This window comes from Narcine bancroftii, chromosome 1, assembly GCF_036971445.1.
Source record: "Narcine bancroftii isolate sNarBan1 chromosome 1, sNarBan1.hap1, whole genome shotgun sequence".
Lineage (NCBI taxonomy): Eukaryota > Metazoa > Chordata > Chondrichthyes > Torpediniformes > Narcinidae > Narcine > Narcine bancroftii.
The window spans coordinates 76,072,708-76,098,599 of NC_091469.1; the positions used below are offsets into that span (position 1 = coordinate 76,072,708).

Consider the following 25,892-nt stretch of genomic DNA (forward strand, 5'->3'; position numbering starts at 1 on the left):
TACGGGCCTCCACGGGATTAGGAGTTCCCAGTGGCCGGGGGCACAAAGAACACTGGGAGGTGCATGACCTCAGAGATCAGGTGATTGTGATAGCACGCCAACTGTAATTAATCAAACTCCTGCGAAGATTCCATAACACAGTTCTGTTGGTTCAGCTCACAGATAACTGCTGTTGTGGTTTATTCACTGAACTTCTTGCTACCACATCATATTTGTTTAGATACACTAAACAATTCCCACTTTAAGTAAAACATTGAAACTGGGTATTAAAGTCTCTCGAATCTTCCATGCTATCTCTCTCTGATTCTCAAACAACCTGCCATAAGGTATATAAACAAAAAACCTTCAGTTGTTGGAATTCTCTGAAAAAGTATTGCTGGAGGGATGCATGTCAGATACCATCCATGGGGAGAAATAATTAGTCAATGTTTCGGGCCTGAACCCTTTATCAAGACAAAAATAAACACGTGAAATTACAGACAATAAAAAGGGAGAAAGAAGGTTAGGAAGAATCTCAGAGGCATCAAGAGTATAGGACTGGCTGTGGGAGGTGGAGAGACACGTAAGGAACAAGCCATTAGGAAGGGAAGCTGGGATGAGGAAAAAGTTGGAGAGATAAAAAAAATAATAGGGACAGGTAAAATAAAGAGATAGAATACATGGTAGGTGGTACCGAAAGGTAGAAAACAATTAATTGCTCATGCCAATATACATGTCCACAGTGTTGCTCATTGTCCATATTGTAGCAGAGATTTACCTATAATCCCTGATAATCTAGTTAATTTTGTCTAAACACTGCAACAACAGATATTGCCCAGTCACCCAGTGATTTTGACCAAAAACTTGCATTGGAGGGTACACGATCCTTGAGCCTCCCTTTAAATGGTATTGAGGAAGGAAGGGATTAAAAGCCAGTGAGAGCAGCCAGATTTTACAGCATTTTAGCAAGGCAGGCAAGGCAATTCAAAAGGACCAATTAGCACAACTACCAACTATAGGAATTTCTTTCTTTCTTCTTCTTTGGCTTGGCTTCGCAGACGAAGATTAATGGAGGGGTAATGTCCACGTCAGCTGCAGGCTCGTTTGTGGCTGACAAGTCTGATGCGGGACAGGCAGACATGGTTGCAGCGGCTGCAGGGGAAAATTGGTTGGTTGGGGTTGGGTGTTGGATTTTTCCTCCTTTGCCTTTTGTCAGTGAGGTGGGCTCTGCGGTCTTCTTCAAAGGAGGTTGCTGCCCTCCGAACTGTGAGGCGCCAAGATGCAGGGTTTGAGGCGATATCAGCCCAATGGCAGTGGTCAATGTGGCAGGCACCAAGAAATTTCTTTAGGCAGTCCTTGTACCTCTTCTTTGGTGCACCTCTGTCTCAGTGGCCAGTGGAGAGCTCGCCATATAACATGATCTTGGGAAGACGATGGTCCTCCATTCTAGAGACGTGACCTACCCAGCGCAGTTGGATCTTCAGCAGCGTGGATTCGATGCTGTCAGCCTCTGCCATCTCGAGTTCTTCGATGTTGGTGATGAAGTCGCTCCAATGGATGTTGAGGATGGAGCGGAGACAACGCTGGTGAAAGCGTTCTAGGAGTCGTAGGTGATGCCGGTAGAGGACCCATGATTCGGAGCCGAACAGGAGTGTGAGTATGACAACGGCTCTGTATACGCTTATCTTTGTTCAGTTTTTCAGTTGGTTGTTTTTCCAGACTCTTTTGTGTACTCTTCCAAAGGCGCTATTTGCCTTTGTCTGTTGTTTATCTCGTTGTCGATCCTTGTATCGAAGAAATGGTGCAGCCGAGATAGGTAAACTGGTTGACCGTTTTGAGTTTTGTGTGCCCGATGGAGATGTGGGGGTGCTGGTAGTCATGGTGGGGAGCTGGCTGATGGAGGACCTCAGTTTTCTTCAGGCTGACTTCCAGGCCAAACATTTTGGCAGTTTCCGCAAAACAGGACGTCAAGCGCTGAAGAGCTGGCTCTGAATGGGCAACTAAAGCGGCATCGTCTGCAAAGAGTAGTTCACGGACAAGTTTCTCTTGTGTCTTGGTGTGAGCTTGCATGCGCCTCAGATTGAAGAGACTGCCATCCGTACGGTACCGGATGTAAACAGCGTCTTCATTGTTGAGGTCTTTCATGGCTTGTTACAGCATCATGCTGAAGAAGATTGAAAAGAGGGTTGGTGCGAGAACGCAGCCTTGCTTCATGCCATTGTTAATGGAAAATGGTTCAGAGAGCTCATTGCTGTATCTGACCCAACCTTGTTGGTTTTCGTGCAAAGCTCGAGAACGCAATCCGCCTCATGGACTCGTCCCCTGAAACCATCTGGGATCAGCTGAAGACTGCCATACTGCAATCCACTGAAGAGGTACTGAGCTTCTCCTCCAGGAAAAACAAGGACTGTTTCGACAAAAACAACCAGGAATCCAGGGGCTGCTGGCAAAGAAGCGAGCTGCCCACCAGGCTCACCTTGCAAAGCCGTCCTGGCCAGAGAAGAAACGAGCTTTCCGTCGCGCATGCAGCCATCTTCAGCGCAAACTCCGGGAGATCCAAAATGAGTGGTGGACTAGCCTCGCCAAACGAACCCATCTCAGCGCGGACATTGGCGACTTCAGGGGTTTTTTACGAGGCTCTAAAGGCTGTGTACGGCCCCTCACCCAAAGCCCGCTGTGCAGCTCAGACGGCAAAGTCCTCCTCAGCGACAAGATCTTCATCCTCAACCGATGGTCAGAACACTTCCAATCTCTTTTCAGTGCCAACCGCTCAATCCAAGAATCCACCCTGCTCCAGCTCCCTCAACAGCCCTTAAGGCTAGAGCTGGATGAGGTCCTCACCCGGGAAGAGACATATAAGGCAACTGAACAACTGAAAAGTGGCAAAGCAGCAGGTATGGATGGAATCCCCCCCCAGAGGTCTGGAAGGCTGGCGGCAAAACTCTGGATGCCAAACTGCATGAGTTTTTCAAGATCTGCCTCAGGTCCTTCGTGATGCCATCATCGTCACCCTGTACAAAAACAAAGGCGAGAAATCAGACTGCTCTCCATTGCAGGCAAAATCTTCGCTAGGATTCTCCTAAATAGAATAATACCTAGTGTCACCGAAAATGTTCTCCCCGAATCACAGTGCGGCTTTCGCGCAAACAGAGGAACTACTGACATGGTCTTTGCCCTCAGACAGCTCCAAGAAAAGTGCAGAAAACAAAACAAAGGACTCTACATCACCTTTGTTGTCCTCACCAAAGCCTTTGACACCATGAGTAGGAAAGGGCTTTGGCAAATACTAGAGCGCCTCGGATGCCCCCCAAATTTCCTCAAATTTTTGGTTATAGGAATTTACTCTGAATCAATCAACGAGCAAATCTGATAAGAGGCTGTCAATCTTAACTAGTAACCTAATGTGTATGTAAGAAGCAATTGCATTGGGTAAGAATGTCTTGTGTGAACTTTTCATTGAGCCAAATGTAACCCAACCCATGCATAAACTGAATAAAGGCAAGCAGTGAAACACGAGGTTAGTCTCTGCCTGTCTTAAAAGAGAGAGCATCTTTCTGAGGCATTGTCCAGATAGCTCACAATTCTGCAGAATAAAATAGTCTGACCGGGACAAAAGTTTGGGTATTGTCATTTCGTGAAGTCCACCGAACAAACTGGAATCCACATTTGGTGTCAGAAGTGGGATTGCAAAGGCTCTGCAGATCTTTGGCAGACGGAATGAAGTGGAATGGACCTGTGCAGACCAGGGAATTGGCCAGAGGAATAAGTATCATTTTTTATCTTCTCCATTTTCCCTGCTCTGAACGAACCATCTCTGCGTGATTCTATTGCCGGGGACTGAGAGACCAGATGGAATTTAACTGTGGACAGCAAAAGGTCAGACTTTAATTTAGAGTTCAGGGAACTCAGCGGTCCGGGACTGCGGTTGAATAGGTGCTCCAGGAGCTCAGATAAGGTCAGGGACCTTAATGGGTGATTGTACAGATACAGAGAGTGAATGGGGTTCACCAATACAGATAATGTATGAGAAATATCCAGAAGACTATACGTAAAGTTTTTGGGGGTGGGGGAGCTTTGAATAAGAGGTTTGGTAAAATTGGGTGGCCTTTAGGATGTACATGGGATGATGAAATAATTAAAGAGGCACAACAGTTGATTTGGAAGTGTATATCAAATGAGAAAGCTAGAAATATAATAGGAAAATGGCACCTACTGACACAAGAAAGAAAAGAGATAAGCTTGCAAGCTGGCAGACTAACGCCGTAAAACTGGGGATCCCACTGACAGAAGGGCGGAAACAGTAAAAACTGTGGAGATCCTCCACAGTTCTATGTGCACATAGAAAAGAACAGGAAAGGAAAGATCAGGAAAAAGTAAAGGTGAAAGGAAGGCAAGAAGAACTCCTGTATCAGAGGATAAACAAAGACTACGCAGTCAAATGGAAGCCCTAAGGCTGTTAGAGGAGGGAGAGATGAGTGAACCCTGGGAGGATGTAGGATGGACCCCGAGTACTCCTCGGGGACCCCCTCAAGGACTGCCACCACCATATCATCCGCCCGTATCTAGACCCCAGCAGCGGTCCCCTCTGCGCTAGCAGTACCCAAAGTATTTTCGGATCCTGTTAATGCCCGAAGCCGAAGCCATGATAAACCATCTGGCCACCATAAAAAAGAAGTTAAGATTTAAAGAAAGTCTGTGGAACTTTTGTTAAAACACATTTGTCTGCAATTGCACAGTTTAAAATTAAACTGAAACCTCAGTGAGGACAGAAGTCTTGCAGGACACCTGTTGACCTAGGAGCAATAAGTGAACACTGCAGAAAAACATAAGATACCACTCTACCAGCCAGGCAAATTGGCAGGAAGACCAGAAGAAATGTTTTGAGAAGTTATTGAAAACATAGATAACGCAGCCAGTTTGTGCAGAATACTACAGAACACAGAACTAAGACAGCCAGGAATACTCTTAGAGGGACCACGCAAGATACAAATTTGTTCACAGTTCAAAGAAGACAGGTTGAAGTGTAAAGATGGAGAAGAGGTCATCTCGTCGGGCTAGAGACATCGAGCAAACAGCTCCCCTCATAGAGATGTCTGATCGTGAGTTGAGTCAGCAAGGCAGATGGATAAGGCTTGGAGTTAGTGACAGAGAAGAAGCAGCTTCAACTACCAAGCAGGAAGAAGACTCCATTAAGGCCACAAAGATGGAGCCATCAATGCTGGGTCTTCCACGCTGCATTCAAATCCTGGTGGCTATCTATTTATCTCTTCAACTCACCACCAACCTGACACTCCAACAGCATATAGTAGATTATGCAGAACATTCAGTTACAACCTTGCTGGGAAAGCAACAAACGCAACATTTGACCACGGCAAAGCAGAATAAATATGAGGTAACACTGCTTAATAATCCCAACTGTCCTTTCGCACAGCAACAATGATCAATCCAGCCACCTTTGTGACACACCCACCAGAAGAGATGGAGGAGCCGAAGCACAACTGTTTACAGAATGTCCAACTCGCAGTATTACTTCGACAGGACCTGACTGGCCACCCATTGGAAGACCATGATCTGTCCATCTATACTGACTTACATTGACTCCCAAGGTACAAGACACACAGGCTCTGCAGATTGATCAGAATGGGCAAACCTTGGAGGCCACTGCTACGGAAGGAGCTCTTTGACCTAGTGCGTACTTGCATTCTCTCCGAGGGCCTGTCGGTAAATAGCTACCCAGATTCCTGGTATGCCTTTGGAGTGGCACATGATTTTGGACAGTTGTGGAAAAATCAGGGCATTATAACATCGTCAGGGACCCCCATTTCCCATCAACAAACGGTTCAGAGTTTGTTATCAACAATCCAACTCCCAGAAAGGGTAGCTATCCTTAAAGTTACAGCACATACCCATGATAAAGAAATGATTTCTAAACTTAATGAGGCAGCAGGTAAAGCAGCTAAAGCCACAGCGCAGGGCTATCAGGATTGGGTCTCCAAAAATTTAGTGCAACAGGAGTCCTCCTCAATGAGCCTTATGGCTTCCATCCAGATTACATTCTACTAGAGGGGCATCTCTGATAGAGAAATTGAGTGATGGAAATGTTCCGGTTGTTATTATGATGATGTACTTGTGCTTTGGGTAACGCCAGCCGGTCAAACGTGTACGAATGATCAACTGGCAGCCTGGATACTTGATGTTTTACATTATGCCACTTACGGTCAAATGCTGCAGATTTGGTGGCATCCGGAGGTCAGACGAATTGCTGATCATATTAGCGGCAGGTGTCTCACCTGCGCTCGTTTTAACCCAGGTAAAGGTCATCCTTGACAGATTGGTCAAACTTCTTTGCCAGAAGGACCATCTGATACATTGCAGCTGGATTTTATTGAGTTACCTAGATGTCAGAATTATAAATATGTTTTAGTAATAATAGATTGCTTTAGTAGTTGGGTTATGTTAAGAGTTAATTCCTCACTTTGGTGTTCCTTGTTGCCTTAGTTTAGATATAGGACCACATTTTATTGCTGTTATAAACCGTGCAGTTTGTAATATCTTGGAATGAAACAACAGTTACATTGTGCTTATCACCCAAGGGCCGAAGGTATGAAAGAACACGCAAATCAGACCCTTAAGACTAAACTGGCAAAGCTCTACAACCAGACAAAAGGAACATGGGTTGCAATGCTCCCGATCACCCTTTTTCAAGTTCGTACGGGATCGGCTTCCCGCCATGGGTTGACACATGCGGAGATAATTTATGGTCATCCTTTCCGCACTCCACATAATGATTGTTATCCCCTCCCCATTATCTTGCATCCCGAGTTCTGATGTGGTTACCTATATCTTGGCTCTGACACACGCGATTCTGCCTCTCGTGTGAGAGCTGCCTTCCAAGCACTGGAGCCTTTACAAACACCAACTGTTAGTCAGCCTGATTCTTTTGTTATGATTAAAAATTGGGTGAAAGGCTCCATGGACCCTCAATGGGAAAGACCCCATTTGGTCCTCCTCACCACTCCAACAATGGTAAAAGTGGAAGGAAAAAACTCTTGGGTGCACTTACACTATTGCAAGTTGGTTGGCTCTGCCAACCAAAGGGTTGGGGGGGGTGGGTAATATGGGAAACGAAAAAGGGACAGAAGAAATATATTGAAAGTATATTTAAACTAACTAGTTTATATGTTGTAGGATTTTATTCTTTAACAAGTGAAGACAAACAGAACGAAGTATGATGAAGTGAATTTGGATTGGATGCCTACTGACAATAGTTTTTGAAGGAATGACACGAGGCATAACAACCAGAAAGCGAGAAGTCACCTGGAATCAAGTGGAGAGAAATGGGTGGTATAAGTGGGCAAATACACCGCTACACTGGTTTCCCAATCAGACTGTTGTGTTTTGTTTGGTGGCAAACCCACCTAAGTTAAAGGTCCCAGTCCTGTATAACTCTAAAACCTGTTGTGGATGGAATCAAAATATAAAGGGAAGGGTCAAAAATAAACAAACCACCAGCCCCTAGTGGTGTGTGTTATATCAATCAGCTAACTAGTGGAATTCTCGGGGAAAAGATGTTGAAGGATGTTCTTGCAAGGGACGGAGTGCAGAGGCGATTCACCAGGCTGATACCTGGAATGGCAGGAATGACTTATGAGGAAAGATTGCGCAAATTGGGATTGTACTCGCTGGAGTTTAGAAGATTGAGAGGGGATCTCATAGAGACATATAAAATTCTGGCAGGACTGGACAGAATGGATGCAGATGGGATGTTTCCAATGATGGGAAAATCCAGAACCCAGGGCCATGGTTTGAGGATAATAGGCAAACCATTTAGGACCAAGATGAGGAGGAATTTCTTTACCCAGAGGGTGGTGAATCTGTGGAATTCATTGCCACAGAGGGCAGTAGAGGCAGGTTCATTAAATATATTTAAGAGGGAATTAGATATATTTCTTCAGTATAAGGGTATTAAAGGTAACAGAGAGAAGGCGGGGACGGGGTACTGAACTTTAAGATCACCCATGATCTCGTTGAATGGCGGAGCAGGCTCGAAGGGTCGAATGACCTACTCCTGCTCCTATCTTCTATGTTTCTATGGCTAATTACAATTCTTCTAATTCCTGGGCTACTATAAACTGTATTCAGACTCCCCCAGAAGGAGTAATATGGGCTCCAGGGGCTAAGTTTGAATGCTATGAGAGAGAGGATAATAATAAGGTAGAACAATTCCAAGGCCCGTGTGAAGACACTTTTAATGTCTCAGGAGAATTTTAGGATTGGGCTAATTTGGCACAAGACAACCCAGGGCATATGCCACCTCCCCCTCCCGATATTATGGAGTCCCTAGTCCATGCCTTAGCAAATGTATGGTGGGACTGTGGAGGAGATTTAAGGTATTCCCTCCCATATAATTGGGCAGGCAGATGTGCGCGAGTTATGATTATGCACAAAGTAATAATAACCCCTGAAGTGATGCCACACAACCAAGTAAAACGCGATTACACCTTGGACCCCACTATAACAAATGATGTGAATGGACAACTCCAGGGCATACCGAATGAATATAAGGCCAGGAATGAGATAGCAGCAGGTTGGGAAGCCTTACTACCAATAATTGGAATTGCGAAGAATGCAGAATGGATTAACTATATTTATTACAACCAACAGAGATTTATCAAGTATTGCAATGATGCATTGAATGCCCTAGGAGAGCAGGTCGATGCGACAAGCAAGATGACATGGCAGAATCGACAGGCTTTGGACTGTTTAAAGGCTAAAGAAGGAGGTGTCTGCATCATGTTTGGCAAGCAACAACACCGCTCCAAATGTCTCATTCACTTGGGCTATAAATAAACTTAAGACTCAGCAGCAAGAATTAAAGGACAATGCTGGCTATGGCCACCAATTTTTTAATTGGTTGCATGCAAATTTTGGCCTTTGGGGGGTTCGTGGTTTACCAAGATTGTGATGGTTTAACTAGTGTGAAATATAAAGTGTTCACAATCACTACTCTGGAGACAAAGTCTTGGAGAACAGGTTCAGCTTTATTTCGGGTCTGCAGAGCCAGATGTCTCTTAGTTCCAAGACACGCCAGAGGTCAAAAATCAACACTCTTTTGTACAGTCCTGCGCTCAACATCACCACACCTCCTTATGGCTCCTTCCAATCGGGACTTCAATGCTTTACAATCTTCCTCTTTCTACTCCCAACCCTGCAGATACTGCACAATCCCTCCTTCATCATACATCGCATGTTATGTTAATCAGGCAGTCTCATCATTGGGGGCGTCTAGTTCTATGATTACTATTGGATACCCTAGGTCATCTTGCCAGTTTAAACCAGATTCCGTTATCCTTGAGGCTTCTGATAAGAAAGGGGCCCCCCACTAGCTGGAGGCTAACTATTTTCAAGCTCTAATCTACATATTTTGCATTTCATCACCCTTCACAGAATGGTGCTAGTTTAATCATCTCCAGCCATTTTTCACAGTAGTAGTATTAATAATTCCCCTCTTGATCAGATGTTGCTTGTTGCCATTAATTAAGAAAGTCTTTTTGGCTTGGGTAAGCCCAACCACCCCTACAATGGGATCAGTGGGGGTTGAGACTGGGCAGTGGGATGAGAAGGAGACACAGGCTCAGACAGAATTGGAGCTTTGGGAAGCTGAGTGTCGGAGGCTGGGGAATATAGAGGAGCATAGGAAATAGGTAGTGAGGAAGTGGCCGATGGTGGGTTAGGGACGAGTGTGCAATGTCCCCTTTGTTGGGATATGCTGCTTATAAACCACCACGACCGCTTAGGGAATTGTGATAAAATCACAAAAGGGGGGGGGGGGGGGAAATGAGGAAGGAAGGGGTTAAAAGCCAGTGAGAGCAGTCAGATTTTGCAGCAGTCTAGTAAGGTGGGCAATGCAATTCAAAAGGATGCACGGATGGCAGTCTCTTCAATCTGAGGCGCCTGCAAGCTCACACCAAGACACAAGAGAAACTTGTCCGTGAACTACTCTTTGCAGACGATGCCGCTTTAGTTGCCCATTCAGAGCCAGCTCTTCAGCGCTTGACGTCCTGTTTTGCGGAAACTGCCAAAATGTTTGGCCTGGAAGTCAGCCTGAAGAAAACTGAGGTCCTCCATCAGCCAGCTTCCCACCATGACTACCAGCCCCCCCACATCTCCATCGGGCACACAAAACTCAAAACGGTCAACCAGTTTACCTATCTCGGCTGCACCTTTCATCAGATGCAAAGATCGACAACGAGATAGACAACAGACTCGCCAAGGCAAATAGCGCCTTTGGAAGACTACACAAAAGAGTCTGGAAAAACAACCAACTGAAAAACTGAACAAAGATAAGCGTATACAGAGCCGTTGTCATACCCACACTCCTGTTCGGCTCCGAATCATGGGTCCTCTACCGGCATCACCTACGGCTCCTAGAACGCTTCCACCGGTGTTGCCTCCGCTCCATCCTCAACATTCATTGGAGCGCCTTCATCCCTAACGTCGAAGTACTCGAGATGGCAGAGGTCGACAGCATCGAGTCCACGCTGCTGAAGATCCAGCTGCGCTGGGTGGGTCACGTTTCAAGAATGGAGGAACATCGCCTTCCCAAGATCGTGTTATATGGCGAGCTCTCCACTGGCCACCGTGACAGAGGTGCACCAAAGAAGAGGTACAAGGACTGCCTAAAGAAATTTCTTGGTGCCTGCCACATTGACCACCGCCAGTGGGCTGATATCGCCTCAAACCGTGCATCTTGGCGCCTCACAGTTCGGCGGGCAGCAACCTCCTTTGAAGAAGACCGCAGAGCCCACCTCACTGACAAAAGACAAAGGAGGAAAAACCCAACCCCAACCAACCAATTTTCCCCCGCAACCGCTGCAACCGTGTCTGCTTGTCTCGCATCGGACTTGTCAGCCACAAACGAGCCTGCAGCTGACGTGGACATTTACCCCCTCCATAAATCTTCGTCCGCGAAGCCAAGCCAAAGAAGAATTATAGGAATTTACTCTGAATCAATCAAGGAGCAAATCTGATAAGAGGCTGTCAATCTTAACTAGTAACCTAATGTGTATGTCAGAAGCAATTGCATTGGGTAAGAATGTATTATGTGAACTTTTGATTGGGCCAAATGTAACCCGACCCATGTGTAAACTGAACAAAGGCAAGCTGTGAAACACGAGGTCAGTCTCTGCCTGCCTTTATAGAGAGATCATCTTTGTGAGGCATTGTGCAGATAGCTTACAATTCTGCAGAATAAAATAGTCTGACCGGGACAAAAGTTTGGGTGTCGTCATTTCGTAAAGTCCACCGAACAAACCGGAATCCACAGTATAGTCAAACTAAGCTTGTAGATTAGTATGTCATTCAACTGGTAGTGCTTGTGAACTTTATTTCCTTTAACACCAGTAAATAATTTTTAAATATATCTGCACGTTGTTCCAGAAAATGATCTGTTAATGTTATGACATGTTCACATTAAAATATCCTTCCAATCTTCTTTTAATAGTTTTTTTTAAATTTATCTGATGGAATTGTTTGTGGAGCAAGCAATTATCATTATCAGTTTTGCTTTTTAACGGTACAAGAAATTCTGTATTATATGTTGCCTGAAATGTTCAATTTCTGCTGAAATGTTTCTTCAGATTTGGTATGCTTTTTATTTATGGCACTTTGGCAAACATCTTGATGCATGTATCATTACCCACAATCAAGTTGTTAGAAGCTATTTCAACTCTTAAATCAATGACCATTAAATTACAAGCCATCTTTAAAAGTGCTGCAATTACAATGATCATTGTCACTGTGTCAGCCTCTCATGGTCCTCACCATCTGCTATATTCCAAAAGAATCTCCTCACAGCTTTGTTATCAACATTGCCCTTTATTGATGCTGACATTATTCTGGCATGCAATACTGTCTCAAAATGTACACTATGAGTAAATGCTCATCCTTGTATTTGAATCATTTCACTGCTTTAAAGTGGTGTACTTGTATATCTCAATTTAATCAGCAGGATCTTTTCCCACAACTTTTGCCTGCCCTCGATAATTGGACAAAATGAAAGCTGATGATAGTGAGTTTACTGTTATTGATGCAAGTACAATCATCATTGGAATATTATTGGTACCTTTTCTGGGGAAGGAGTAACCTGTGCAAGTGGGATAGGCTGCACCCGAACTCAAGGGGAACCAATAGCCTGGCAGGGTAATTTGCTAATGCTGGATGGAGGGGGGTTAAACTTGATTCGCAGGGGGTGGGAAGCAAAATGAAGAGGCAGTTGGCATTCAAGTAGGGACAGCTGGGAGGGATTTTGAAATCAAGCAAAATTGCAGCCAGTGCAATGCAACAGGAACACAGAGTCAAAACTAACAAATAAAGGGCTAAAGATTTTGTATTAAATGCACACAGCACAAGAAATAATGTGGATGACCTCATAATACAGCTATAGATTGTCAGGTACGATGCAGTGGCCATCACAGAATTGTGGCTCAAGGATGGATGTCATTAAAAGCAAGGATACATAGTGTATCGAAAAAATAGGTAAGTAAGCAGAAGGGGTGACAAGGCTCTGTTGGTCAGGAACAAACATTAAATCATTAGAAAGTGGTGACAGTGGATCATGATATATACAACATTGTGGGTCAAATTAAGAAATGGCAAAGGAAAAGAAGACATCGTTGGCTAATATTTACAGACTTCCATATAAAGTAGCCAGGATGTGGACAACAAATTTCAACAGGAAATAGAAAAGGCTTGTCAAAGGGCAATATATTGATAGTCATGGGAGATTTTTTAATGTGCAACTAGATCTCAAGAGAATTTGTAGAAAGCCAACGAGATGTCTTTTTAGAGCAGCTTCTTGATGAGCCCACCAGGGGATTGTCTGTACTGATTGGGTATTCTGTAATGCACGAGAGAGCTGAGGGTAAAGGAAACATTAGCAGGGAGTTCAATTTCACATTTAACAAGGAAAAACTGTAGTTAGGTGTGCCATATTTCACTGGAGTAAAGGGAATTTCAGTGGCATGAGAGAGGAACTGGCCAAAGTAGATAAGAAGATGGCATGGGTGGGGAAGATGACAGAGCAGCAATGGATGCTACCGTCTCTTCACCCCCCCTTTGCCCGCCAGTCTCCCCCCAACTCGCCCGCCCAACTCACGCTGCCGTTCTACCCCCCCTCGCTCGCCTGACTTGCGCTGCCAGTCTCTCACCCACCCGACTTGCGCTGCTGGCCTCTCCCCCTCGCCCGCCTGACTCACGCTGCCAGTCTCTCCCCCTCGTCTGCCTGACTCACACTGCCGTCTCTCTCCCCACTTACTGGATTTTGGAGCTTTCCAGATTTTAGATGTCCAGATAAATGATTGTGTACCTGTACTTGGAGGCACATGACAAGATTTTCCTGAATGGAAAATCTTGCTTAACAGACCTATTGGAATTCTGGAAGAAGTGACAAGCAGGTTGGATAAGGGAGATGCAGAGAATGTTGTGTATTTGGATTTTCAGGCCTTTGACAAAGTGTACTTGAACAAAATAGGAGCCCATGGTAAAACAGGAAGCATACTAACATGGGTTGAACATTGGCTAATTGGCAGAAAGCAGAATTTGAATACAGGGATCATATTCTGGTTGGCTGCAAGTTGCTTAGTGGTGTTCCAGAGGGGTCAGTGTTCAAGCTACTGTTTGTTAAGTTGTATATTTGGATTATGGTGGAATGAATGGCTTTGTGGCCATGTTTGCAGGTAATATGAAGGCAGGTAGTGTTGAGGAAACAAGAAGGCTCCAGAATGACTTGGGACAGATTAGAAGAATGAACAGAAAAGTGGCAAATGAAATATCATGTCAGAGAACAGTGATGCACTTGGGAGGAAAAAAAAGAGCAGATTTTTTTTTAATGGAGAGAAAACTGAAGATACCCACATGCAAAGGGACCTGGGAGTCCTGACCAACAAGTCAATGGGGAAGAAGGCAAATGCAATGCTGCCGTTCATTTCAAGAGGAATAGAATACAAGAGCAGGGATCTGATAAGGCACTGGTAAGACCTCACTTGGGAGTATTGAGTAATTTTGGGCTCCTTATTTAGGAAAGAATGTGCTGATGTTAGAGAGGGTTCAGAAGAGATTCACAAGGATAATTCTAAGAATGAAAGGGTTATCATTTGTGAAACTGTACTCATTTCACCCGCACTTGGAGTTTAGAAAAAATGAGTGGATCACATTGAGACATTTTGGATGTTGATAGGCATAGACAGAGAAGAAGTAGAAAGGTTGTTTCCCATGGGAGTAGAATCTAGAAAATGAGGGCTCAACTTCAGAAGTGAAAGGGTGCCACTTAGAACAGAGATAGAGAGGAATTTCGTCAGCTAGAGGGTGGTAAATCTGTGGAATTTGTTGCCACAGATGTTTGTGGAAGCCAGGCCATTGGGTGAAGTTAAGGCAAAGATTGATAGGTTCTTCATTAGCCAAGGCATCAAAGGTTATGGGGAGAAGGCGAAGCAGCGGAGCTGAGTGGGAAAATAAATCAGGTCCACTGCTCAGCCTGACTCGATGGGCTGAATGGCCTACTTCTGCTCCACTGTCTTCTGATCTACGCTGTACAAATGCACCGAAGTTCTTACTTTCTGCAATAAAACCTATATGTACGATAAACCATCTACAATTATACATTAAATTATTTCAGTACAGAAGTAAATAATAAATATAATATATAAATAGGTAAATATAAAGACAACAACACCGTCTACAAATTTGGTGATGATACCACGGTAGTAAGCTGTATAAAAAGGGGCAGACCCCTAAAACTCTCCCCCTTCACCTTAAAACTTTGACCTCTCATATTTATCTTCCCAATTCTAAGTGGAAAAATCTTATTCACATCCACTCTGTCTATACCTCTCATAATATTGTTAACCTCGATCAAATCTCTCCTCATTCTTCTTTGCTCCAAGGAATAAAATTCAGAGCCAGCTCTTCAGCGCTTGACGTCCTGCTTTGCGGAAACTGCCAAAATGTTTGGCTTGGAAGTCAGCCTGAAGAAAACTGAGGTCCTCCATCAGCCAGCTCCCCACCATGACTACCAGCCCCCCCACATCTCCATCGGGCACACAAAACTCAAAACGGTCAACCAGTTTACCTATCTCGGCTGCACCATTTCATCAGATGCAAGGATCGACAATGAGATAGACAACAGACTCGCCAAGGCAAATAGCGCCTTTGGAAGACTACACAAAAGAGTCTGGAAAAACAACCAACTGAAAAACCTCACAAAGATAAGCGTATACAGAGCCGTTGTCATACCCACACTCCTGTTCGGCTCCGAATCATGGGTCCTCTACCGGCACCACCTACGGCTCCTAGAACGCTTCCACCAGCGTTGTCTCCGCTCCATCCTCAACATCCATTGGAGCGCTTACACCCCTAACGTCGAAGTACTCGAGATGGCAGAGGTCGACAGCATCGAGTCCACGCTGCTGAAGATCCAGCTGCGCTGGATGGGTCACGTCTCCAGAATGGAGGACCATCGCCTTCCCAAGATCGTGTTATATGGCGAGCTCTCCACTGGCCACCGTGACAGAGGTGCACCAAAGAAAAGGTACAAGGACTGCCTAAAGAAATCTCTTGGTGCCTGCCACATTGACCACCGCCAGTGGGCTGATATCGCCTCAAACCGTGCATCTTGGCGCCTCACAGTTTGGCGGGTAGCAACCTCCTTTGAAGAAGACCGCAGAGCCCACCTCACTGACAAAAGGCAAAGGAGGAAAAACCCAACACCCAACCCCAACCAACCAATTTTCCCTTGCAACCGCTGCAATCGTGTCTGCCTGTCCCGCATCGGACTTGTCAGCCACAAACGAGCCTGCAGCTGACGTGGACTTTTTACCCCCTCCATAAATCTTCGTCCGCGAAGCCAAGCCAAAGAAGAAATATAAAGACAACAACACCGTCTACAAATTTGGTGATGATACCACGGTAGTAAGCTGTATAAAAAGGGGCAGACCCCTAAAACTCTCCCCCTTCACCTTAAAACTTTGACCTCTCATATTTATCTTCCCAATTCTAAGTGGAAAAATCTTATTCACATCCACTCTGTCTATACCTCTCATAATATTGTTAACCTCGATCAAATCTCTCCTCATTCTTCTTTGCTCCAAGGAATAAAATCTTAACCTGTCCAATCTTTCCCTGAAGATCCCACCACATTCTAGTACATCTTCTCTGCACTCTTTCAACCTTATAGCTAGCCTTCCTATAGTTAGGCACCCAGAACTGCACCCATTTAGCCTTACGAATGTCTGAAACAGATTCAACATAACATTCCAACTCCTATACTCAATACTTTTATTTATAAAGACTAAGATCATGCGACACCACCTTCAAGAAACAATGTACATGTATTTCCAGATCTCTTTGCTTCTCTGCACTCCTCAATGCCCTACCATTTACTGTGTACGTCCTATCCTGAATTGCTCTTCCAAAGTGCAACACCTTACACTTATCTGCATTAAATTCCGTCAGCCATTTACTGTCCCAATTCCCTAGTTGGTCTAGATCCCTCTGGAAGCATTGAAAATCTTCCTCACAGTCCACTACGCCTCTTATCTTTGTGTCATCAGCAAACTTGCTGATCCAATTCACCACGTTATCATCTGGATCATTTATATAGATAACAAACAATAATGGTCCCAACACAGATCCTTGAGGCACGCCACTCGAACAGACCTCCAATATGAGAAGCAACCATCCACCACCACTCCCTGTTTCTTCCACCAAGCCAATTTCAAATCCAGTTTGCAACCTCTCTATGTATACCGTGTGTCCTCACCTTCTGAACCAACCTCTCATATGGAACCTTGTCAAAGGCCTTACTAAAGTCCATGTAAACAACATCCACAGCCTTTCCCTCATCAACCTTCCTAGTAAATTCCTCAAAAAATTCTACGAGTTGTTAAACATGACCTACCATGCATGAATCCATGCTGACTGTCCTTAATCAGCTGATGATAGTTCAAATATCTCTCAGAAATCCTTCAAATAATTTATATACTTACTGATACCAGGCACCCTGGCCTCTATTGCCTGGTTTATTTTTGGAGCCCTTCTTAAAAAGCAGGACAACATGAGCTACTCTCCAATCCTCTGTGAATAAGGGCATTTTGAATATACCTGCAATTTCAGCACTTGTCTTCCTCAAGGTGCGGAGGAAATAGCATATCTGGTCCAGGAGATTTGTTTCCTTTATTTGTTGCAAGGCAGCAAGCACCTCCTTGTCCTTAAAATCCATATGTTCCATGACACTTCTTTTTGTTTCCCTTCCATCCTTATTCACTATGCCAGTTTCCTAAGTAAATATTGATGCAAAAAACTATTTAAGATCTCCCCCATTTCTTGAGGCTCCATCAGCCAGCTCCCCACCATGACTACCAGCCCCCCCACATCTCCATCGGGCACACAAAACTCAAAACGGTCAACCAGTTTACCTATCTCGGCTGCACCATTTCATCAGATGCAAGGATCGCCGTCTACCCTTTTCAATCTTCTTCAGCTTGATGCTGAACCAAGCCATGAAAGACCCCAACAATGAAGACGCTGTTTACATCCGGTACCGCACGGATGGCAGTCTCTTCAATCTGAGGCGCCTGCAAGCTCACACCAAGACACAAGAGAAACTTGTCCGTGAACTACTCTTTGCAGATGATGCCGCTTTAGTTGCCCATTCAGAGCCAGCTCTTCAGTGTTTGACGTCCTGCTTTGCGGAAACTGCCAAAATGTTTGGCCTGGAAGTCAGCCTGAAGAAAACTGAGGTCCTCCATCAGCCAGCTCCCCACCATGACTACCAGCCCCCCCACATCTCCATCGGGCACACAAAACTCAAAACGGTCAACCAGTTTACCTATCTCGGCTGCACCATTTCATCAGATGCAAGGATCGACAATGAGATAGACAACAGACTCGCCAAGGCAAATAGCGCCTTTGGAAGACTACACAAAAGAGTCTGGAAAAACAACCAACTGAAAAACCTCACAAAGATAAGCGTATACAGAGCCGTTGTCATACCCACACTCCTGTTCGGCTCTGAATCATGGGTCCTCTACCGGCACCACCTACGGCTCCTAGAACGCTTCCACAAGCGTTGTCTCCGCTCTATCCTCAACATCCATTGGAGCGCTTACACCCCTAACGTCGAAGTACTCGAGATGGCAGAGGTCGACAGCATCGAGTCCACGCTGCTGAAGATCCAGCTGCGCTGGATGGGTCACGTCTCCAGAATGGAGGACCATCGCCTTCCCAAGATCGTGTTATATGGCGAGCTCTCCACTGGCCACCGTGACAGAGGTGCACCAAAGAAAAGGTACAAGGACTGCCTAAAGAAATCTCTTGGTGCCTGCCACATTGACCACCGCCAGTGGGCTGATATCGCCTCAAACCGTGCATCTTGGCGCCTCACAGTTTGGCGGGCAGCAACCTCCTTTGAAGAAGACAGCAGAGCCCACCTCACTGACAAAAGGCAAAGGAGGAAAAACCCAACACCCAACCCCAACCAACCAATTTTCCCTTGCAACTGCTGCAATCGTGTCTGCCTGTCCCGCATCGGACTTGTCAGCCACAAACGAGCCTGCAGCTGACGTGGACTTTTTACCCCCTCCATAAATCTTCGTCCGCGAAGCCAAGCCAAAGAAAAACTCCTAAATCATTTCTCAATTACACAAAATTTGCCTTCCTCCAATTTAAAATCTCAATATGAGGTCCTTTTTCCATAAATACTTGAAGCTAATGACATTATGGTCACTGGACCCAAAATGTTCACCTGCACATACATCTGTCACCTGTCCTGCCTTGTTCCCGAACAGGAGATCAAGTACTGCATCCCTTCTCATTGGTACCTCTATATATTGAATTATAAAACTTTCTTGGACACATCTCACAAACTCCAAGCCATCCATCCCTTTTACAGTATGGGATTCCCAGTCAATACTTGTGAAGTTAAAAATCCCCCACTATCACAACAATCTGCTTCCTATATTGATCTGCTATCTTTCTACAGATTTGCTCCTCCAATTCGCTCTGACGATTGGGTGGTCGATAATACAATCCTAACAGTGTGGTAACAACTTTTTTGTTCTCAACTCCACCCATATGGCCTCTGTATCTTTTCTTGAGTACAGTTTTTTGTACTACCAATAAATAGAAATTCTGCCTAACTTGCAGGAAAAAGCAACTCACTGAATGGCAGAGCAAGCTCACTGGGGTCTTAAGTCAGCACATCCTTTCTTACATGAGGAGCCCCAAACTACTCACAATATTCCAAGTGAGGTCTCACCAGTGCCCTATAAAGATTCAACCTAACATCTTTTCTCTTGTATTCTATTCCTCTTGAAATGATTGCCAGCATTTCATTTGCCTTCTTCACCATCGACTCAACGTACAAGTTTACCTTCAGGGTATCCTTCAAGAGGACACCCAGATCCCTTTGAGGGTATTTTCAATTTTCTGCCCATTAAAAAATAATATGCTCATTCATTTCTTCTACCAAAGTGCATGCATATACACTTTCAAACATTGCATTTCATTTGCACTTTTCTCTCCAGTCTCCTAATCCAAGTCCTTGTGCAGCCTTGGTTTCCTCTACACTACCAGCTCCTCCACCCATCTTCGAATCATCTACAAACGGGCCACAAAGCCATTAATTCCATAATCTAGATCACCGATATATAACATAAAAAGATGCAGCCCCAACACCACTGGCAACCAACCAGAATATGATCCCTGTATTTTCTGTTCCCTCTGAATCAGCCAATGGTCTATCCATGTTAGTATGTTTCCTGTTATATCACAGGCTCCTACAGAACATGGAACACTACAGGCCCTTTGTCCTCAGTGATGTGCCAACCTATATATTCTTACCAATAAAACAAAACTCACTCTACTTCATAACCCTCTATGCATCTCTGAGTCTCTTAAATATCCCTATTATACCATCGCCCACCACCAACCCTGGTAAGGCATTCCAGGCACCCACAACTCTCCATTATAAAAAAAAAACTTAGCCCCGATGTCTCCCCTAAACCACTTCCCTTCACTTTGTTCAGATGTTCTCTGATGTTTGCTAAACCTGCTCTGGGAAGAAGGTGCTGGCTGTCTACCTTATCTAAGCTTCTCAGGATCCTTTTGATTTCTATTATGTCACCTCTCATCCTTCTTCCTCCAAATAAAAAAGTCCTAGCTCTGCTAAACTTATCTAGGACTTATTTTCCAATCCAGGCATCATGCTGGTAAATCTCCTCTGCACCCTCTTCATAGCTTCCACAATCTTCCCATAATGAGGTGACCAGGAATGAACACAATATTCTAAGTGAGGTCTCACCAGAGATTTGTGAAGTTGCCACATGACCTATCGTCTCTTGAACTCATTCCCTCGACTAATAAAGCTCAGCATCCCGCTGGCCTTTATTTTAAATATTTGATTTTTTTTAAATTTTATCAAACAGGGAGTCAATTACAAAGTTAAAAATACAAGTACAAAAGTACATTCAATGTTTACTCCATGAAGATATTAACTCAATCCCCCCCAACCCAAAAGAAAAAAAAAAGAAATGAATGAATGAAAGTATAGAAAAGCAAGAAAAAGGTAAGAAGATAGCAAAGTGAGAAAAGAAAGCTGATTGGATTGCTGAAAAGTGGCAGATCACAAATTCATATTCTATTTAATTTTCTTTGGAGATCAACGCTGGTCTCGGGGGTTGGGAAGAACTCATCTAAAGATTTAAGCCTGAATTTTGTAAATATGGTTGCCAAATGTGTAAAAATGTCATATTTAAATTGTAGGTAATCTTCTCCAGGGGAATACAACTATGTATCTCTGCATTCCAATGTGCCATACCTTGATGTGAATCAGACTTCATTGCAACAGCTATACATTTTCTGGCCACTGCCAGCACAATTTTAACAAATTCTATTTGATATTTGGAGTTTCAATGTGTGTCTTATTCCTATAATATTCCTAAATAAAAATAATTCTGCGTTTTGTGGAAATTAAGTTCCTGTCATCTGGGTTTTAAAAAGTCCAAAGGTATGCAAAAAAGTCTTACTTTAGATTCTAGAACATAACCAGGTTGAATGTAAAAGAGTTCCTGCATCCTCACCACATCTATTACATCGATCTGAAAGGTATCCGTTTATTTTATTTGTTGTGAGGTACAATTGATTCAAAATAATACATTGTACTAATCTATATCTTACATTGATCATATTAGTCATACTATCCAGACATAATTCAGACCGGATTTGTTTGTCAATTCTTACAGTCTGATTCCTATCTCTGCCTGGAATAATGAAGCAAGATATTCATTTAGAACATTTGAGTGGCCCCACCTTCATTCTCCTCATCCTTCTGTTCTTCACGTATGCATAGAACTCCTTGGAATTCTCCTTAAAATTACTTGCCAAGGCCTTCTCATGCCCCCTTCAAGCTTTCCTAAGTCCTTTCTGAAGTTCCTTCCTGGCTACCATATAATTCTTATTAGCCCCTTTTTTTTGGCTTCCAAAATCTAATGTGTGCATCCTTCTTCCTCTTAATTAGAAGTCTCACCTTTTTTTTGTCAATTTTGGTTCCCTTATCCTACCATCTTCTCCTTATCTCAGTGGGACAAACCTATCCAGAACTTTATGCAATTGGTCCCTAAACATCCTCCACATCTGTGCTTTCTCCTGTGAACATCTGTTTCCAATTTATTCTCCCTAGTTCCTGCCTCATCCCATCGTAACCCTCCAACTGACTACATTTATGCTTCCTCCCGTGCCTGTCCTTCCTTACAAATCTACAACTCATGGCATATCTCTTCCTCCTTCTCCCCTGCTCTTTGCACTCACATTCTGCTTCCCATTCCCCCTACCAAACTTGTTTAAACTCTTCCCAACAGCTCCAGCAAACCTGGCCACCAGGATATTGATCACTCTCTTGTTCAGGTATAGCCCATCCTTTTGTACAGTTCAAACCTTCCCAGAAGAAATGCCAATGATCAACAAATCTGAATCCCTACCCCCTGCACCAGCTCTTCAGCCATGCATCCATCTGCCACAACTTCCTATTCCTATCCTCAATGCTATGGCACAGGCAGCAATTCAGAGATTACCACTTTCGAGGTCTTATAAACTAACCTCATTTGCACCTTGCCAAAGATTCTGGATTAATGTGAAACCCTCCATCGAATCAGAGAAATATCTTTTGTCTTGTTAAGTGACATCATTACGACTCTTAAATTCTCATGTGGAAGCCCTTCAATCAAGAAATGTTGTCATTTTCCTTAAATTCAACAGAATACAGTAGAGCTCCTATATAAAAGTTTCCATTGTAATCGGTCTGAGGTGCCATCTGCAGTTGGTGTATCTTACCTATCTGGTTGGCTGCAGCAAGAAACAATTTTGGTGCATCTATACATTTATTTGTCAATAAACTGTCATGTTCAACACAGCAATTAACAAGTGAGGCACCAGCTTCAAATAAATTTGAGCCCAGGTGATGGAAATCAACAGTTTAGGGATGATTTAGATATCAAAATTGTATTTCATGGAAAGAATATCCAAGTGTTGATTGGGAGAGGGCAGAAAAGAGGCTGAGCTCAACTTGGGGGAAGGTGATGCCAAGGGTTGGTGGTGGGGGGGGAGATGATGCCAAGGATTGGTGGGGGGGGAGGTGATGCCAAGGGTTGGGGGGAGGTGATGCCAAGGGTTGGGGGGGAGTTGATGCCAAGGGTTGGGGGGGAGTTGATACCAAGGGTTGGGGGGGAGTTGATGCCAAGGGTTGGGGGGGAGTTGATGCCAAGGGTTGGGGGGAGGTGATGCCAAGGGTGGGGGTGATGCCAAGGGTGGGGTGATGCCAAGGGTGGGGGTGATGCTAAGGGTTGGGGGTGGTGATGCCAAGGGATGTGGGGTTGATGCCAAGGGATGGGGGAAGGTGATGCCAAGGGATGGGGGGAAGGTGATGCCAAGGGTTGGGGGGGTAGGAGATGCCAAGGGGGGAGGTGATGCCTAGGGTTGGGGGGAAAGGTGATGCCAAGGGTTTTGGGGAGGAAAGGTGATGCCAAGGGTTTTGGGGAGGAAAGGTGATGCCATGGGTTGGGGGGTGGGAAAGGTGATGCCAAGGGTTGGAGTGGTGGGGGGGTGGGAGTCCCAGGGCTAAAATTAGATGTGGGATCAAGTTGTGAGCGGAATAGATGCCCTGTGGGGGAATTTGGGGAAGTGCTGAAGTTGTCTTGGAAGGGCAGGGGAGAAGAGTGTGTTTGCTGCGACCAAGGTATCGGATGGAAAGCTGTACAAAGCAAGCCTTGGTTATTTGTTTTGGCGGAGGGGGATTTTTTTTTCCCACGGTCGAAGTCTGAAGAGCGATGGACGAGGGGCAGGAAGGGCCAGAACATTCCCGTCCCATCACCAGCAGGTAAACGGGTCTAAGCAAATATAGCAAGGGCACTATTAAACGTCCAGCCATACCACCCGCCATTCACTCTCTTCCCGAGCCCTCCAAGCAAAAACTGCAAGCACCTGCAAATCTTTAACTCCTTGCAACAAAGAAGCTCAGCGCAAAGGCCTTTAAAGTGCTTCGAACCTCACCTGCTCACAGCGGCAGTTTGAAAACTCCTCCGCTGGGCGTCCACCCGCCGTCTCCTTGGTTTCGCACCGCCTCTCTCAACATGGCGCTTGCCCTTCCCATCGGTCGCTCCCCGCCGTGCACACGTCTCTCTGGTTTCCAACCGCCTCTCTCAACATGGCGCCCGCCCTGTCCGTCGGTCGCTCCAGTCCGTGCACCCGCCGTCTCCCTGGTTTCCAGCCGCCTCTCTCAACATGGCGTCCGCCCTGTCCGTCGGTCGCTCCAGTCCGTGCACCCCCCGTCTCCCTGGTTTCCAGCCGCCTCTCTCAACATGGCGTCCGCCCTGCCCGTCGGTCGCTCCAGTCCGTAAATCCGCCTTCTCCTTGTTTTCCAACCGCCTCTCGCAACATACCGCCTGCCTTGTTCGTCCTTGTGCAAGCGGGCGACAATATTGATGTTTCGAGGAATGTCAGCATTCATTTGTTTGCGAATATCCCGAAACATCTGGAGTTCACATCCGTTGGCCGTGGCTGTCATTACGAAGTAATGTTAGCCAGTATTGTTCCTGTTCGCAGGCAGGCAGGCACGGCAGAAGGCCACAGCTATAACTACGTCCAGTGATTAAGTTTAGGGTATTCCCCTACTAGTTTTAAGGTATATCGGCCTGTCAGCCACAAACGAGCCTGCAGCTGACGTGGACATTTACCCCTCCATAAATCTTCATCCGCGAAGCCAAGCCAAAGAAAAAAATGTCGATAAGAAATGACCCTGAACGTCAGATGTAACATTGAAACTTAGAGATATGGTCACTGCTCCCAGAATCTTTCCCAACTGACATTCATTTGTTGTCATGTCATGAAACGGTGCAAATATGACACGGGTTTTGCTTTCGCTGCCATCAGGAAGACACATTCGCCATCGGCAGAAATTGCCTGAAGCGCCTCTTCCACTCAGAAAAAGAGAGTCCACCTATTTGTCAGGTTGAGCGCTGTTGTGTCTCTGGAAGGGGACCATCTACATTTTGTTTCAAAAATCTTTCTTGGATGCACTTGCCGATTCCACCACCCCTTCCATGTTAGCCCCTTCCACAAAGGTAATGCCAGTCAAGATTGCGAAAGTTGATATCTCCCACTATCATCATTCTATTGCTCTTGTACCTTTCCGATATTTGCTTCCAAATGATACTAATTTCAACTGACTGTTGGGAAGCTAACAAAATAGCATCAATGAACTGAACTCCCTTCTTTGATTCCGAAGGCCTCACATGTTCCTTCAGGATATCCCCTACAAGTATTGCTGTTATGTTCTTTTGGATTCCCCTTTTATGTTTCTTCTTTTTTGGCTTGGCTTCGTGGACGAAGATTTATGGAGGGGGTAAAAAGTCCACGTCAGCTGCAGGCTCGTTTGTGGCTGACAAGTCCGATGCGGGACAGGCAGACACGATTGCAGCAGTTGCAAGGGAAAATTGGTTGGTTGGGGTTGGGTGTTGGGTTTTTCCTCCTTTGCCTTTTGTCAGTGAGGTGGGCTCTGCGGTCTTCTTCAAAGGAGGTTGCTGCCCGCCAAACTGTGAGGCGCCAAGATGCACGGTTTGAGGCGTTATCAGCCCACTGGCGGTGGTCAATGTGGCAGGCACCAGGAGATTTCTTTAGGCAGTCCTTGTACCTTTTCTTTGGTGCACCTCTGTCACGGTGGCCAGTGGAGAGCTCGCCATATAACACGATCTTGGGAAGGCGATGGTCCTCCATTCTGGAGACGTGACCCACCCAGCGCAGCTGGATCTTCAGCAGCGTGGACTCGATGCTGTCGACCTCTGCCATCTCGAGTACTTCGACGTTAGGGGTGTAAGCGCTCCAATGGATGTTGAGGATGGAGCGGAGACAACGCTGGTGGAAGCGTTCTAGGAGCCGTAGGTGGTGCCGGTAGAGGACCCATGATTCGGAGCCGAACAGGAGTGTGGGTATGACAACGGCTCTGTATACGCTTATCTTTGTGAGGTTTTTCAGTTGGTTGTTTTTCCAGACTCTTTTGTGTAGTCTTCCAAAGGCGCTATTTGCCTTGGCGAGTCTGTTGTCTATCTCATTGTCGATCCTTGCATCTGATGAAATGGTGCAGCCGAGATAGGTAAACTGGTTGACCGTTTTGAGTTTTGTGTGCCCGATGTTTAGAACTTGTATATCTGGAACATTAGGTTGCCTCGACTATTCGGCCCTTCCCATGATTACAATAAAATCATAATACCAAGTGCTGATTCATCTCAAAACTCATCTGTCTTATCGGTAAAGTTCTTTGCATTATGGTGAGTGCAGCTGAGCCCTCGATCCTTAATCTGCCTTTCTCT

General features: G+C 45.1%; 1 protein-coding gene across 6 annotated transcripts in view; it reads right to left on the minus strand.

Moving 5' to 3' along the window:
• cep78 (centrosomal protein 78) overlaps positions 1-24,280 on the minus strand; it is a 111,300-nt gene extending 87,020 nt beyond the window's left edge. The window contains exons 1-2 of one of the 6 annotated variants that reach the window (XM_069930429.1): positions 23,578-24,280; positions 990-2,990 (exon numbers count right to left, since the gene is read on the minus strand). In XM_069930429.1, coding sequence (XP_069786530.1) covers positions 990-1,120 — 131 coding nt within the window. In that variant the 5' untranslated portion in view covers positions 1,121-2,990; positions 23,578-24,280. Of the gene's footprint in view, positions 1-989; positions 2,991-21,059; positions 21,132-22,128; positions 22,150-23,508 lie in introns of those variants that run through there. The other 5 variants (XM_069930440.1, XM_069930436.1, XM_069930438.1 and 2 more) reach the window with 5 other exon arrangements.
• Between the last annotated feature and the right edge of the window lie 1,612 nt (positions 24,281-25,892).